Source organism: Micromesistius poutassou (assembly GCF_964030765.1).
Source record: "Micromesistius poutassou genome assembly, chromosome: 16".
In the NCBI taxonomy this organism is placed as follows: domain Eukaryota; kingdom Metazoa; phylum Chordata; class Actinopteri; order Gadiformes; family Gadidae; genus Micromesistius; species Micromesistius poutassou.
In genome coordinates, this window is record NC_140286.1 from 9,875,285 (window position 1) to 9,891,294 (window position 16,010).

General features: G+C 44.9%; 2 protein-coding genes across 3 annotated transcripts; one reads left to right on the plus strand and one right to left on the minus strand.

The window, feature by feature from the left end:
* Positions 1-988: 988 nt before the first annotated feature.
* On the plus strand, positions 989-5,940 carry LOC311361319 (opsin-5-like; the record flags this gene model as incomplete). The annotated part of the gene is made up of 5 exons (XM_084481489.1): positions 989-1,079; positions 1,846-2,008; positions 2,334-2,461; positions 3,068-3,405; positions 5,275-5,940. 5 exons carry the CDS (start codon positions 989-991, stop codon positions 5,938-5,940), a joined length of 1,386 nt encoding a protein of 461 aa, XP_084337615.1.
* A 3,395-nt stretch (positions 5,941-9,335) lies between these two features.
* ripk1l (receptor (TNFRSF)-interacting serine-threonine kinase 1, like) lies at positions 9,336-15,856 on the minus strand. Of its 2 annotated transcripts, XM_084480941.1 has the most exons (12): positions 15,752-15,856; positions 15,300-15,474; positions 14,802-14,958; positions 14,418-14,555; positions 13,988-14,219; positions 13,398-13,547; positions 12,816-12,892; positions 12,488-12,563; positions 11,746-12,378; positions 11,371-11,511; positions 10,864-10,894; positions 9,336-10,734 (listed from the first exon to the last, which is right to left on the minus strand). In XM_084480941.1, exons 2-12 carry the CDS (start codon positions 15,455-15,457, stop codon positions 10,401-10,403), a joined length of 2,127 nt encoding a protein of 708 aa, XP_084337067.1. In that variant the 5' UTR covers positions 15,458-15,474; positions 15,752-15,856; the 3' UTR covers positions 9,336-10,400. The 2 variants fall into 2 exon arrangements, with proteins under 2 accessions (XP_084337067.1, XP_084337068.1); XM_084480942.1 differs by lacking the exon at positions 10,864-10,894.
* Between the last annotated feature and the right edge of the window lie 154 nt (positions 15,857-16,010).

The window sequence follows — 16,010 nt, forward strand, 5'->3', positions numbered from 1 at the left end:
CAGGAGGAGAACCGCTCATTGGCGCGACTCCTCGGGCGATGCGTGCCTTGCAGCCTCCATGCATTAGAAGCTACACTGAGATCAAATGGTCATCGATTAGGCGTTTAGGCACTGTTCAATCTTTGGGGGACTTAACTGGATCTTCATAAACATCTACAACGGAGACCCTCGCCAACTGGATAAGGTGCCTGACCTGCACTCCACGGTGAGCGACTTTATGTTGCCTATTTCCTTCATGAAATGCATTTTGTTCCTTTTTTTTTCTTTCCTGAAAAGAAAGGAAACACTTAAATATATCCGTCGTTTTCTTAGGGTAGAAATCTAAAGTAAAGTAAAACATGTAGGTTATTGTGCGGTGCGTAGCCTGCGCATAACCTTCCCACAACACGCGTTAAGTCAAATTTGATTTGTAAATCACATTCACCAACTTTTAAATATAATGTTATGTTTGTATTGTGAAATAGTGAAGCATAACCATATCGGCCCAATTTGTATAGAATAAACAAATTAAGAAACCACGCTCATAACTAAGTTAAAACCTTAACTTAGTCCTGTCGGTCGAGGTTTCTCCCAATGAATAGATGGGAGGAACGTTTTTATAACAACCTGACCTGCTAAGCACTGTGAAATATGCAGGATAACACACACACACACACACACACACACACACACACACACACACACACACACACACACACACACACACCCTCTGATGGAATGAGTGCTTCACTTTGTATTTAACCTATAGGTGTCTGCTCATACACATGACCGTTAATGCCTATTGATTTGTGTCACTCAATATTATCTGACACTTCCTGACCTGACATTTGCTATGAAGGTAGAATGAAGAAACTGCCTCCGGGCAATAGAGATCCATCAGACTTGTGTAGACTTGACCTCTTCCTCCTCCTCTTCCTCCTCCTCTTTATTTCCCTGATGACATCGCTCATTAAGTTGCTGGGGTTTGCTGGGGTTTTCTCTCTTTAAGATGAGCTCGTATCTGGAGGACGACAGCTCCTTCATATCTAACATACCTGTCGCCATGGATATAACTGTGGCCGTGGTCTACTCTGTGTTCGGTAAGTTTTGGCATTCCATCCTCAGGAGCGGGGAACATGCGTTATGTAGGCCCGCCTACAGCAGAAACACATGGCTGGGTTAATCTCCCCACCGCCATCCCCACCACAGCGGGACACAATGAAGACCACACACACATGCATGAGTGCCCCTCATCACCGTTGCTGGGCCTGTATGTTCACTTAGCAATCTACGATGCACTTACACTACTACCAGTGTTTCCCTCAGCACTGTATGGTTAAGGCGGCCGCCTTAACAACACTAGGGCCCCGCCTTGACTACCAATGTATTGATAGTCCCTAAATAGACCCCCCGTGGGCCTTTATACAACACACGTTATCCCCCTCCTCAATTAGAGGAATATTTCACACCTATAAAGGTAAACCCTCACCTGGATTCGGGTTTGTTTCCAGTTTAACCACCTTTTTGTTGTTTGCCCTGTTTGCACGGTAAACAAACCCAAATCACGGGCTGAAGAGCAGGCTCTTCAAGAATTGATCTCCACCGATGACTCGGCCTGTCGGTGTCGGTTTTCCCTGCTCTTCCACCACACATGATGGAGTGCCTAGCTCCCGAGACGTGTGTTTCCCCACCCTTTAAAAAAACCATAATCATTGATCGCACTCGCGGCAAAGTGACACCCCCCCCCCCCCCTCCTCCAAAGCTCTCTCACACTAAGTAGTCCTGCTCATGCGTGCTGTGTTTGCCTTGATCGTTGCTGGCATGTCTCACAGTCCGGTGGGGTTGGGGGTCTGTCTCCACCTCCAGGGGTCTGCTCTCTGTTTGGCAACAGCATGTTGCTGTACGTCTCCTACAAGAAAAAGCACCTGCTGAAGCCTCCTGAGTACTTCATTGTGAACCTGGCCATCAGCGACCTGGGCCTGACCCTCTCTTTGTACCCCATGGCCATCTCGTCCAGCCTATATCACAGGTGCCACCGCCACACAGTTTGTTTGTTTGCTGCTCTTCTCTTTCATAAGGGGTATTTCTTTCCTTGACGGGAACATTGTTGAGGGGATAAAAAACATGGTTACGCCCAAAAGGGAATGGTCCATGCACACATTGCAATAAAAGGACAAATGTTGTTGGGCACATTAGCAATGCTATCATTGTTATCTACAAGAATGGGGTCTTACGTTCATTGTGTTCTCAATGCAGTCACCCCCCCCCCTCCCCATTCACTTCCACTTCCCCTCCGTTCCCTCTCTTTTTCCCTCTCTTTCCTTTTCTCTTCTCCCGTCGCTCCGACCCCCCAGGTGGCTGTACGGGAGGACCATGTGCTACCTGTACGCCTTCTGCGGCATGTTGTTCGGCATCTGCAGTCTGACCACGCTCACCTTGCTGAGCATGGTGTGCTTTGTGAAAGTGTGCCACCCTCTCTACGGTAAGTCTTCAAAGACACCCCCCCTGCATCTCGGTTCAGAGTTAGGAATGACACAAGGATTCAAACGGTTCAATCCCAGTTTGATTGATTTATTCATCAATATGCTAGATCATGGATAATAAAAAGGAATAAAAGGAATGGTATGAAATAGCTTACGTTTCGGCAGATTCAGATGTATTTGAGATGAGGAAACTTCCAAAGGAATTTCTTTAAAATATACACAGCTGTGATGTTGTACAGTTGTACAGTTTACTGGGTAGGCTGGTAGATCTGCGTGATCTATCCAGCACACATCTAGGTGGACACGCCCACTTGTGATGTCAGAAGAGGCCGATTTTCCAAATTGCTTGTAATGGCTAATCACACTCAAACCTGGTGGTATAATATGTCACCTTTAAGGTTCATCTTGTATTTAGCGTTAAAAATGCTTCAGGCAGACAGTGATTATGGAATGTAAAAAGCACTCTGATGTCTTAGGATGTAGCCAACGAGGCACAGTGAATCAGCAGTTCAGAAGAGTAGAGTTCAGCAGACATCACAATTTGGCCAAAATATGGCAATTACGCTATATCATAACGATATCATGACATTGTCTCTACTCCTTAGGGAACCGGTTCAACTCCTGCCACGGCCGCGGGCTCATGGGTTGTGCCTGGGCGTACGCCCTGCTGTTCGCATCGGCCCCTCTGGCGCGCTGGGGCGAGTACGGCCCCGAGCCCTACGGCACGGCCTGCTGCATCGACTGGCGCCGCTCCAACCAGCACACGCAAGCGCGCTCCTACACCGTGGCGCTCTTCCTCTTCTGCTACATCCTGCCGTGCTGCTCCATCGTGGCGTCCTACTGGGCCATCATGGCCCGGCTGCGGGCCTCCCAGAGGACCATGGAGCGGCACTCTGCCCGGCCCAGCCCGCACATGAGCAGCCTCCAGGCGGTCATAGTCAAGGTGAGCTCCGGGAAAAAAACGACGACGCAGGAAATACAACTGGTTTTTAATAGGGATGATTAAAATGAAAAGTTATTCAAAACAAATGGAGAGCGGATTCCGGTTGATATTTGTAGTGACACAAACAAGAAAAAGAATCGTATCGTTTCTAACACAAAAAAGCGAAACACACTCCCATTTTGGACGTGAAATAACACCCAAAAATGACTTAATAGATTTCCATACGAAGTGAGCCAAATGTAAACGGTCCCGACACTGTAGGACGGGCTACATCCTGTAAGGGCTGCTTTGGACTTCAGAGTTGTGGTCTGTTTTAGGCTCAACAATTCCAAATGAAAAACTGGAACCCAACTTTCATTCTTTCGTCCACCCTATCATTTGAGTAGTGATCCTCATTCTTACTGGATAACTCCTGTTTAATTGCACCCCAAGGGATGCTACATTCAATCACATACAAAGGGTATGTGAACACAACCTTGACCTCCGGGCTGGTGTCACTAGGGTTCAAATCATATTATTCCCATGTTTTTATTGATTATGGATAAATCTTGGATAAGTCTTTGTAATTCACTGCCACTACACACGAAAGAAGTGCCTTTCAGTATATTGTGTCTCCAGAGAGTCTAGAGCCGTAGCATCCCAACTCCTCCTCATTCCATCATTTGAAATGGACGAAGGCCTGAACAAAAACCGGGAAGCAGCTTCTCATTGAGTCATAATCTCCCTTTCTGGGAATACCTGGGGAGAAGAAAGCAGCAGGCACTGGTGTTGCGTCCCGGCTGTTACCGGCTGCTGTTACCGGCTGCTGTTACCGGCTGCTACATGAGTGCTCATTGCTAAATGTTAATTTGATTAAACAAGACTTGTCCCAGGGGAAGTTTCTCGTGGATTCATAGTGTCAGTTTCGGCTTCTTCAAGCTTCATCAGCATGAAGAAGCATTTGAGCCTGCACTGAGGGATTCTGAGAGTCTGCCTGAGGGAAAAGGCTGGTACTCAGAGTGGCACACACAGAGGACATGTTCCCATGGAAACGGCCCGAAAACCACCATACAAAATGGTTCTCATTCATCTTTTTCTGTGTTATTCACAGCGGAGAACAGCACAGGGCGAAACTGTGTCAGCACAATAGCTGAAACAGTCCCATGCTCAATATACGCTTGCCTCTCCAATCATCATGACTGAAAAGCTTCAAATCATCATGACTTCCAATCACCATGACTGAAAAGCTTTGATTTTCTTTCCCTTTTCCTATGAAGTGAACACAAATGGACATTTTGAATTATTATGGTCATACCGTCTTGAGATCCTTGAGAGATATAATGAATATGATTTGAGATTATTTAGCACTCAGTAGGGTTCAATTGTACGGTTGCCCCCTCAGTAGGAATCTTATTACTATTTGTGTCCTACTTTCAAACTTGACCCTTGAAAATGCTAATAATTGTGTCATTATTCTTTAAAAAACATTTACATTGTTCTGATGACAAAAAAGTTATGTCATGTTCTGTCAGTTAAGTCTCACGCTAATATCACTAACGAGTCACTGTTATGGCTTCAATCCTGGCTGCAATCCTCTCCAAGTTGTTAACTTCCAGAGGTCCAGGTAAAATGTGCTAAAATGACCCACCTTAATACCCCAAAACATAACCCAACCAATCAGTAGTTTTGGTTGGGCAGACTTTTTTGGGTCACTCATTTTCAAAATTGTGCTCTATTCTGTTCTTCTCTTCCCTACTGCTTCAAAACTCTCAAATTGTACCCACAGAAACTTGTACATCAACGGTAGAACATTAACATGAACCAATACAACCAAAATTAAAATCTTTCTCCAATCACCCCACCTCTTCTTCTTCTGTCCTGCCCCTGTAGCTGAGTGTGGCCATCTGCATGGGGTTCTTTGCCGCCTGGAGCCCATACGCCATCGTGTCCATGTGGGCCGCCTTCGGACACGTGGATGCCATCCCTCCTCTGGCCTTCGCCATGCCCGCCATGCTCGCCAAGTCCTCGACCATCTACAACCCCGTCATCTACCTGATGCTGAGGCCCAACTTCCGCAGGGTCCTGTGCCGGGACCTGGGCTTCCTGTGGCATTCCTGCCTGCGCCGTGCATTCCAGCCCCCGCTGCCGCCGCCGCCACCGCCTCGCCCCGACCCTCAAGCGCTGGCGGCTGGCCCACGCTCCGTCCAACAGACTCACCAGTTTTCCACCGACACGGAGGGCAGCTCGTCCCCATCCTCGCGGCAAAGACTCGGCTCCAAGTCCAAGTTCCGCAGCGATAAACGCAGTGACGCGTTCGAGTGCTTCCGGCATTACAGGCACCGGTGTCGCGTCGGTCACCCCGTCCCCCAGGGTCACGAGTCCTGTGAATGCCCGTCCCTGTCGGATACTCAGAGGAATAATAGACGGGGGATGCAGGGCTGCTGTCAGGTGAACTGTGTGCCGACCACTGTGGGGGAGAAAAGGACTTCAGACATTGAGAACCTCCACATCAACCTGGAGATGATGCCGGGGCACGCCATCGAAGCTTGGCCTTAAAACGTTTCTTTGTTTTCCTTTTTATTGGGTATTGTTTACAGTGAATAAGTATTGATGTTGATATTCACAATGCTGTGCATTTCAATATATGCAGTTTTCAGGAATCCTATTCAGGAATGTAGTTCAATAAGGTTCTGTACTATATTCTGGCAGGAGAGGTCATTATCCTGTCATGTTTATTTATTTTTTTCTCACTTATATTGACCATTCAAAGTGCAGCATTAGCTCAATTGAAACTATGTCAAATGAATGTAGTCATATACTATTTCATCCAATTATAGATACCATTTTTTTCTAATGTAGTTTCAACAGCTTCAAAGAAAAGTGCCAATTCAATTCAAGCCCATTCTTATCAATTGAGTAAAAGAGAATGCAATGGAAATGTTTTGGCCCCTGGACGTTCTCTGGAAAAAAAATAATGTTAGCTTAAACCCTGAGTACTTCCTAAAGTTTTCCTAAAAATAGCTCAAATACCTGTGAGTTGTGGCTGTGGTTATGCTGTTACTTCTCTGTCTCTGTCGTCACACTCTGCAGTCAGGAATCCATATACGGTTCTCAAAGGAAGATACACTCCTCAAATACAACCAAACATCTTTTTTTTATCAAAGGTGTTACACTTTTATGTACTTGTCCAGGAATAGTAATTGTTTACACTTAACAACTGCGGTATACACAGATGTAGCGCACATAATGTTTCTTATAATGTTATGTAGATATGTTGATGTTTTTGCGTGGTGCTCAAAATCTGTATTGTTTTTTGTTTTGCCAGCTCAATATGAGAATGAGCAAAGTCATTCTGCAGCTGTGAATTACCACCAGCAAATTGAAATAATAAACCATAAACTGTGCGTCCATACACATAATCCATATGTGAGAGGTGGCAGCTCGGCAGAGGCGTCTGACATACATAGGGCCAATCCCAAAGTGAGCCCTGAGGACTAAGGACTAAGGACTCACAGACTTAATTGATCTCAGGCACTAATTAACTTAAGTGAGTGAGTGTGTGATGCCACATGGGCTCAGATAGCTAAAAATGAGACTGGGACAGCACTTCACGAGACATGAACATGTTACCTTGGCAACGTTTAATGACAAAGATGTTGTTGACATTTGCTGGTTGCCGGTTTAGGAATTTTCATTTTAAGTTTGTTGCTTTCCACACGGCCCACAAGGCACAGGAGACAGCTGCCTCATTGAACATATTTTTCAATATTTAGGCTACAACTTTCTTAATTATTAATAATTTGTTTGTTGTTTACCTTCCTAATTTCCGGATTTCCCTATAAACATGATGTTTTGAACTGTGGGTATTTCCCTTAGGTTAAGTCTGCACTGATGCAGACTCACGGAAAGGGCTCGGTAAGTGTGGACTCAAACCCTCACTCCCTTTGGAATTCTGAATTCCTGTGCTTTTCATCATTAAATCGCCCACAAATGGGAAATAGTAGGCTTCTATTATCAGACATGAAAGCTAATCCCCATTTGATTATGTGGTCTTATTGGAAATCTTATTAAAAAGGACCAATCAGAAAACAAACAATACAATTTTACAATAAGTAAAATAATTAAAGCTGCGAGCTGCGTTTAAGGTGCCAAGCCTGAGCCGACCGCCACGCCACGGACACGTCCTTTAACGTACAGTCACAAATAGCACGCCATTCATTCAGCAACATTATTCAAGTGTACTGTCCAGTTTTGAAGCAGATCTGATGAATTCCCTAGGAGTTTGTTTGTTCAAATACAACAGACCACGGAATTCAAAATGGCCAACTTTGACGGCACGCCACAGACACGCCCTTCAACGTACAGTCAAAAATTGAAGAGCGTTCATTCAGCACCATGTTTTGACTGTACTGACCATTTTTGAAGCAGATCCGATAAATTCCCTAGGAGTTCATTCAAATACAAGGCAAAAAAGTGAAAATGGCCGCCAAGAGTGAAAATGAAAAATGAAAATAGCCGACTTCCTGTGGGTTTTGGGGCATGGGTCCAAGAGGCTTTTCTGTAGGTCATGGCACCTTAAATGTGCCTACCGAGTTTCATACATATTGGTGAAATGTGGCGCAGGGTCAAATTTTTAAAGTTCCTGTCGGGGGCGCTACAAACATCACAAACACGATTTTTGGTATGTGAGCTACAGGCACCAGTCTACACGTGTCCTGTGAATTTCATATTCATAACTATTACAGTCTCCGCAGAGTGGAAGATTGTTCAAATGTGACGATTTTTAGCCTATGGCGGCCATGTTGTTTTGCCAATCGACTTCATTTCACTTGAGCGGTTGGAACTTTGGTCCTAAGTCTGTCCCGCTCAAATCAAACATTAGCTGTGTTTGAAATCGTTCCCTATTCCCTCACTCACTATTCCCTATATAGTGTTTATGATATAGTGAACTATATAGGGAACGAACAAACAAGAATTCGGACACTACGCTGAACATTTCTGAATGTCATTTGCGTCAATAAATGCGCCCGCATTGCATTGTGGTATACGGGAGTAACATGTAGGGAACATCGTATGTTTATTTAGTCCACTATATAGTGAATGAAATTAATCACTGAGAATTCGAACAGCACTACAAAATGGTGAGCACCCTATATAGTGCACTATATCCGTGATAGGGAACGATTTCGAACATAGCTATTGCGTCTATGAACTGTGGCGATTTTAGACAGGCCACGCCCATTTCGATGCCACGCCCATTTGAAAATATGTCGACTTTATCTTGTTCAGAATTTGATTCCAAACAACTTTTGTATTGGAGTCAACATCATAGGAGTCAAACTTGATGTTGATATGAGCAATTAACTATTTTCGCAGTTTAAACCACGGCCGTTTTAGAACTCAATGGCTCATGGGTGCTTCAAACTTTATTGTACAGACTAATCTTTAGGTCAGATTGAAGATAATGGTCCATAGATGATATGGGCTAAAGGATTTTTGTCAAAGTCAAAAAACCTGGGATCCTTAGGCAATTTACTGTTTTTAACTAAATTAAAAATGTGTTCAACATGTGGATATGCATGTGAGAGCAAAGTTTCATGAGTGTAGGTCAAACCGGTTATGAGATATGCTTGTGCAAAGTTTGCATTTTTGGACAGTTGGTATAGCGCCACATTTGGGCCAATCAGTGTAATATTTGCTGTCTGCTAATTTTGGGTCAACCTCTACAGGTCTAGTAAGTTTCATAAAAAGCGTGTGATCGGTGTAGGCTGTGTAAGTCAAACGTGGTGGAATAATAAAACTAACAATTTCAATAGGTTGCCTCGCACTTTGTGCTTGGCACCTAAATATATAAATTGAATACCTAGTTAATAAAACAAGTTTGTTTGAAATCACAAAATCTTTCCAACTGATAAAACATATTTACACAAACCTTTTTTTTTTTTTTTTAAGTTTATATTTGGAAATGAATCAGCATTAGTGATAACTTCATCGTCCTTACTCCCACATTCATACTCATACACATTACAGTGAACTGACCATTGAAAGTACTGGTCATACTTATCATTTAAATTCACCTTCACCAATTTGATTGACTTTAACATTTGTCAATTATCAAAAATGGTCTTGCTGTTATACTATAGGGTGATAGCACAGAAGCCATTAGCAGCCAGCTTGCTAATTGCATACATTTTAACCGGAAGCATATTTATTGTTCTACATCTTATTGCAGCGGAACAGAAAGAAACGTAAATGTATATATATATATATAATAGTATATAAGAAAAATGTATACAATTGCACAATTCAACATAATTCACATATTTCATAAGAATACCCGGTACATTTTCAAATATTATTATGATGACACAACTACTAAATCCACTATGCCCTCCACAAAAATAAAATCATTAAATGTAATTTGTGTTTCAGTTTTTTTTGGCTCAAATACACCTATCTCTCTGGGTAATAGCCAGATATACAGTGTAACCCCCCAAAAACAGCAAACATCGAACCATTGGAGAATTTTGGATTTTCTCTCATCAGGATATTGGAAGTACGTTTCTAGGTGTTGAGTGAATTTGCCTCAGCACGCTGCTGCAAACCGGGTACCAACACATTATGTTCTTACCTTGTGTGTCAAAAACAGTTTGTGTTCGACTTACAGCATCAGACGGAAGTGAGAGGTGTTGGTATAAACCAAAACTGTAAACCGATCAGTCTGTACAGCTGAGAAAATTCACTTGTTTCAACTAAATCAAAGATAATCCATCTCAATTAAGTCTTCCAGACTTTCTTGTTGAAAGGAAAGAATCTTTAACCCTCTTAAGAAAAAGAAGAAAACAAAGACGAAAAAGGAGAGAGAGAGCGAGAGAGAGAGCGAGAGAGAGAGCGAGAGCGAGAGAGAGCAAGAGCACGAGAGAGAGATGATCATGAAATAACCATATCTTAAGTACTTCAATGGGAAGGACTTTGCTTGGAAAGAGATGGCTTTGTTTTTGGGCGGGGTTGTAAATTCAACTCCCTATCCTGTGTGCTACCATCTCCCTCCCCTTCAGGTGGGGCAGCTCTTCCGGCAGGCGGACAACAGTTTCTGGACGACGTCCACGGGGATGCGGCCGTCCAATGCCTGGCAGAGCTTGCCCACGGTGCAGCCCACGCTGCCCTCCTTCATCATCCAGCGCTCCAGCATCTGGTGCACCTTCTCCTGCAGCCCGTCGCGGCTGTAGTCGTGGTCCACCGCCTCCACCTCCACGTTGGTCAGGCCCAGGCGCCGCGCGCAGCGCTTCCAGTTGGAGCCGATGTTGTCCCTCAGGAGGTCCAGGTGCTCTTCGGTCACCGCCTGGTTGTCTGTGGGAGCGGTCAGAAGAGACATGAGAGATATGCTCTGTGTTCAGCCCCAAGGCGGCACAGCCTTGGTGATAACATAACGTTTTGCAATTTTGTGTTTCTCTCGAAACAGGTGAAAAAGATACTGACCCTGTTTTATTTGCCCTTCCTGTTCTTGGCTCTGCGGAAATAACATAATTCTGGCTGTTGTTTGTGTCCCTCTTCAAATATGAGGATACGTTTGCGCCGTGTGTGCTTTGGGCTAGGGTTAGGGTTAGGCTTACAAACGCAGTGTTTTGTCCGAGGAGATGTACAGAAGCAACGCGCTCTTTGGATACTAGCGAGCGACAGTGACTTGTGAATGATTGCCAAATGATATGTGAGGCAATGGAATGGTTTCACTATTTGGTCAGCTAATGACGACAAGCACACAACGTTTTTCCTTTTCTTGATTTTCCATCGTTAAAATACAGTCCACTAGTTCAATTCACTTTTAAATAACACAAAAATATGGCTTTATGGATGGATGGATTTCATAAATGTATCACATTTATGAAATACACCTTGTGAAATTGGTAATTAAGTAAGTAATGAACTTTCCTCTAATAGAGTGTGATAAACTGTATATAACGAAGAGAAAGTCAACACCACCCTTACCATATTTCAGGAGAGCCTCTTTGAGTTGCAGCAGAGAGCTGGACGGCCCTCCCAGGCTGGAGTCTGAGCCCCTGATGCTCAGAGAGTTGTAATTACCAATCTGGATAGCACTCGCGTTCTGGATGAACAAACCCTGGGAACCTGTGGACACACACACACACACACACACACACACACACACACACACACACACACACACACACACACACACACACACACACACACACACACACACACACACACACACACACACACACACACACACACACACACACACAATTGAGCATTCAAAAGCAACCCAGCAAGACGTCTAGCATTTGCCGGAGAGCAGCAGAGACCAAAAAAAACAGGAGAACAAATCCCACTCTTCAGCACCTGTATCCTGCAGGGGGCCGATCATGTTGGGAGTGAAGCGGAGCCCAGCAGGGAGGTCGGGCGCCGCCGTGTCTGGGACCGGGTACACCGGCCACGACTTCTGCCGCTCGTAGGTGGAGGGCTGCCCCGGGGGGAGGAGCCGGTGCTCAGCGAGGGACGGGTTGCTGGACACAGTGGACATGTAGTGAGATTTGGCCGAGGATGCCGACAACACCATGGACTCGTAGAGCGTGGCGGGCCGGAAGCAGCCATCCTCCGAGGGCTCGATGATCGCCGGGCGCACCGAGGACATCACCGGGTGTTGGTCCTCCGTCGGGCGCCGGCACACCTGTTCCGAATTGGCGCGTCGTAGCGGGGTGTTGTCGGGCTGGCAGGGGTCGGCCGAGTGCGGCTGGCCCACGTAGGTGTAGCTGCCGTTCTTGTGGTACTGCAGCTCCATGTCCAGCTTCTGCTCCAGGGTGGTGGTGCGGGGTGGTCTTTCCGCACCCGCCCCCTGGGCGTCCGTCTGGATGTGGCCGGCGGGCTCCTCCACGGAGGTCCTGCAGGAGAGGTAGTGGAGGTCCTCGATGCTGGCCTCCACGGGGCCCGGCGAGGGGCCACTGAGGTCGGAGCTCAGCAGGGGAGCGGGGCCGTCTGCATGGAGAGATTAATATTCTGATTTTATGCATGCACTTCTGGAGATGTGTTCTTAGACATCATGACACACATGTACAGGCTGTGAATTCATTGATGAGAATATCACCTGCTGATCCAGACTCAGACGGGATGGATAAGGATCTCATCTTCTCAACCAGCCCTTCGGGACCATCGTAGACTTCCTGTGGGATGTGGAGGTCAGAGGAATCAAGATCAGCCTAAAGTGTATTGGTGGGGCAAAGGCCATGTTGGGAAGAGCCACTTGAAACAATTGCTATGTTTGATTGTTTTCACTGAACATGACTGAATACAAGGGCATCTGATTACATACAAATGATACATTTACATTTAGCAGACGCTTTTATCCAAAGTGACTTACAATAAGTACATTTGTCAGAAGAAAGAGACTTTCTTACCCTTAAATGAACACTTACCCTTAAATGAAGAGAATCCTTCTCAATTAAGTCTTCCAGATTTTTCTTGTAGAAAGGAAAGAACCTATTGTAACCCTCTAGAGAAGGAGAGGAGGAGCAAGAGAGAGAAATAGAGAGGAGAGCTGAGACTGACATAATGACATTAACTTTGATTGTAAGACATTACATTTTCCACACATTGCACTGTGGACACTCTGTACATTTGTGCCCCACAGTGATAAATACACTCATGGAAACAACATCACACTCGTTGAGTACTGAGACATGCACATCACGCTTAAGCAAATCACATGGGTGATGTTGCAATTGATGGGCATAATTAAATAGCAGCCCAAGTGTTTCAGAAAGGTTTTTGCAATTTTACACTACACATGTCACTACATTCTTTACAGATAATAGATAATAATTATTATTATTATTAGTACTACTATGTTATTAATATTATTCATAATATTAACAAACAAATAATTGCTCTCTAACAAGAAAAACCCCCCCAGAGAATACAAGATTATATTATTATTACTATAATATATTTTTGACACACACACAAACACATACATCAAAAGTCCAAAAGAGGCATACCCTCAAATGTGGGCCGCTGCTTTGGGTCCTGGTGCCAGCAGCTCTTCATGAGGTTCACCATCTCCCGGGGAATGTCCTCAGCGATGAGGTCCTCTGCTGGGCGGTTTCCGTTGCGGACACACATGCATACCTGGTTCTCATTTCGGGCATCTGGAGAGGAGAGGAACAACGGTGACTGGCCGGCCTGCTGGGCCCTTATGATGCATTACTTTAAGGCTCACTGCGACGGACACCACAGAAAAAAAATATGATCCCTTTCCTTTATTTCTATTGCCAACGGTCACTGTGTGAAGGAGTCAATGATGTTTGCCGCCACCCTCCCCAAAACAATGCAGCTGAATGTGATTTGGTTTGGGGGACAACAATAGAAAAGCACAGTTGACAGACAACCAATAACATGGTAATGCACCTACAGACCCCATTCACTGAGAACCAAATGCCCTCCAATGGTATTCACAGCCAACCCAATATTCACCAAATACATGTAGTTGTTGTTTTTTGCACAACAGACTATAATGGAGGTTGTTAACATATTTATAAACCAAATCCATGCTATGGAGGGCTATTTATTTCACATCCCTAGGACTCACTCTCGTAAGGGTCTCGGCCGGTGAGGATGACCCACAGCACAATGGCGAAGCTGTAGACGTCAGACTTCTCTGTGGAGCGGGTGTTGATGTCGTCCAGGTGCTCAGGGGCCATGTAGCTCAGCGTCCCGGCCCCCTGGGGGTCTGCCACGGCCACTAAACGGCTCTTCCTGCGGGACTCCTCGCGAGTCAGCTTGCTCCAGGACTCGCAAGTGGCCAGGCCGAGGTCAGCGATCTGGGATCAAATAGAGTGTGCAACATGTTAAGTATTCAAATAGACACACAGACACACAGACACACACACACACACACACACACACACACACACACACACACACACACACACACACACACACACACACACACACACATATTAATCACAACCCTGTAGTACAACCCATTACAACCCTGTGATGATTAAGGCATTGTATACCTTGATGTGGAAGTCCTGGTCCACTAAGATATTCTCCGGCTTCAAGTCCTTGTGTATGACATTCTTTTCTGTGAGGTAAACCATTCCTTCCAGAATCTCAAGAACGATTCTGCCCCTGATCGATATTGGCACTGTAACCTGTGAGAAACAAATGGCAGGATGTTTAACATGCTTCCAATAAAATACGAACCCATCCATCGTCGATTAACATACAGAAAATAAAAACTGTAGACCTACTGTCATATTTACATCGACAGTGTTTTTTTCCGGATTTCATTGGGTTTCATGCAGTACCTCCACATATACGCGAGAGGTCAGCATTCCGGTCGGAGACCACACAGAACACTGAACTATATAATATGATAACACGAATAGCGTCCATACCTGTTGAAGCATGGACTTCAGATTGCCCATTGGTATGAGCTCCATGACCAGGGAGTAGTCCCCGTCCTCCATAATGACACCAAGAAGCTTCACCACACGCTCGTGGCACAGTTGGGTCATCAGGGCCCCCTCCTCCACCAGTGATCTCTTACTATCTCTGTGAAGGTACGGTGAAATAATGTTTTGAATAAATAAATGCAATTTTATAAAGCTAACAACCACAAAATGTCAATAGGCCAACGTGGTGTGCAGAGATACGCGTAAAACAAGAATAAAAAAGTGGGTAAAAAAGGAACAGAAAAACTGAATTTAATGGCTTCAACGATGGCATTAGTCATTTACGATTAGATAATGGTTTATTAACTGGTCTACCGTCTACCAAGTAATAAACAGTCAACTCTAAACTACGAAACTGAGTGAATAACATGTACTATAACAATAGATGCTGTAAGGAGAAGGGACTTTCCAAAGTGGACGGCACTGAACAAGGGAACTCACTCGTTTCGAAGAAAGCCAGTAAACACAGACTTCAGGACCACAGGTCCGAGGGTTTTGTGGCGGCATAAGAAGACTTCACCGAACCCTCCGTAGTCCAGCGGGTCTTTGGTTAAAATATCCGATGATCGGATCCGAAAAGTGTCGGGTGAACTGGCCATTATATGGGCCTGAAGTTCTAGAGAGATAGAGACGATAAGTTTAACAAAGTTATAGACGGAATATCCGGAATATTGCCTATTAAATATTGAGTAATAACGTCACACAATTAAATTGCGATCCCATTTCTAGAGGGAGAGACACCATGGGCGAATCAAGGCGAGTCAAGTCAAGGGCTGCAAAAGTAAGCCAAACTTCTTAAACTACATTTTTTGACAATTACAATTATAAACAAACATCACTGTTATCGACTTGTTATTGTTGTTATGAGTACAGCAATCAATCAATGTATTTACCAATCTCATAGCAAAAATGGGGAAATGTGAATTATTCCAAGAACGGTTCCGGGAATCACTTCTGGTTGCAGAATACGAAGTGAAACTACACCACAGGCCAGGGGCCAGCCCCAAAAGTCGAGCGCAGAACAGCGCGACTTTTGATCACGTCAACGTCACATGTCCTCATCCACGCCCCCTGCTTGTGTCTGCGTGGTATCTGGCAACTAATACCTTTTGCTAATCGTCGCTTCCATTTTACAGTTCAGCATGGTTCGCT

Bases quoted from the DNA above. Each gene is read 5' to 3' on its own strand.
- ripk1l (XM_084480941.1), bottom strand. From the start codon at position 15,457: ATGGCCAGTTCACCCGACACTTTTCGGATCCGATCATCGGATATTTTA. The intron at 14,556-14,801 runs GTATGGACGCTA...TGTTTCTCACAG, and splicing joins TGAAGTCCATGCTTCAACAG to GTTACAGTGCCAATATCGAT. The intron at 11,512-11,745 runs GTGCTGAAGAGT...GTGTGTCCACAG, and splicing joins CGGCCCCCTGCAGGATACAG to GTTCCCAGGGTTTGTTCATC.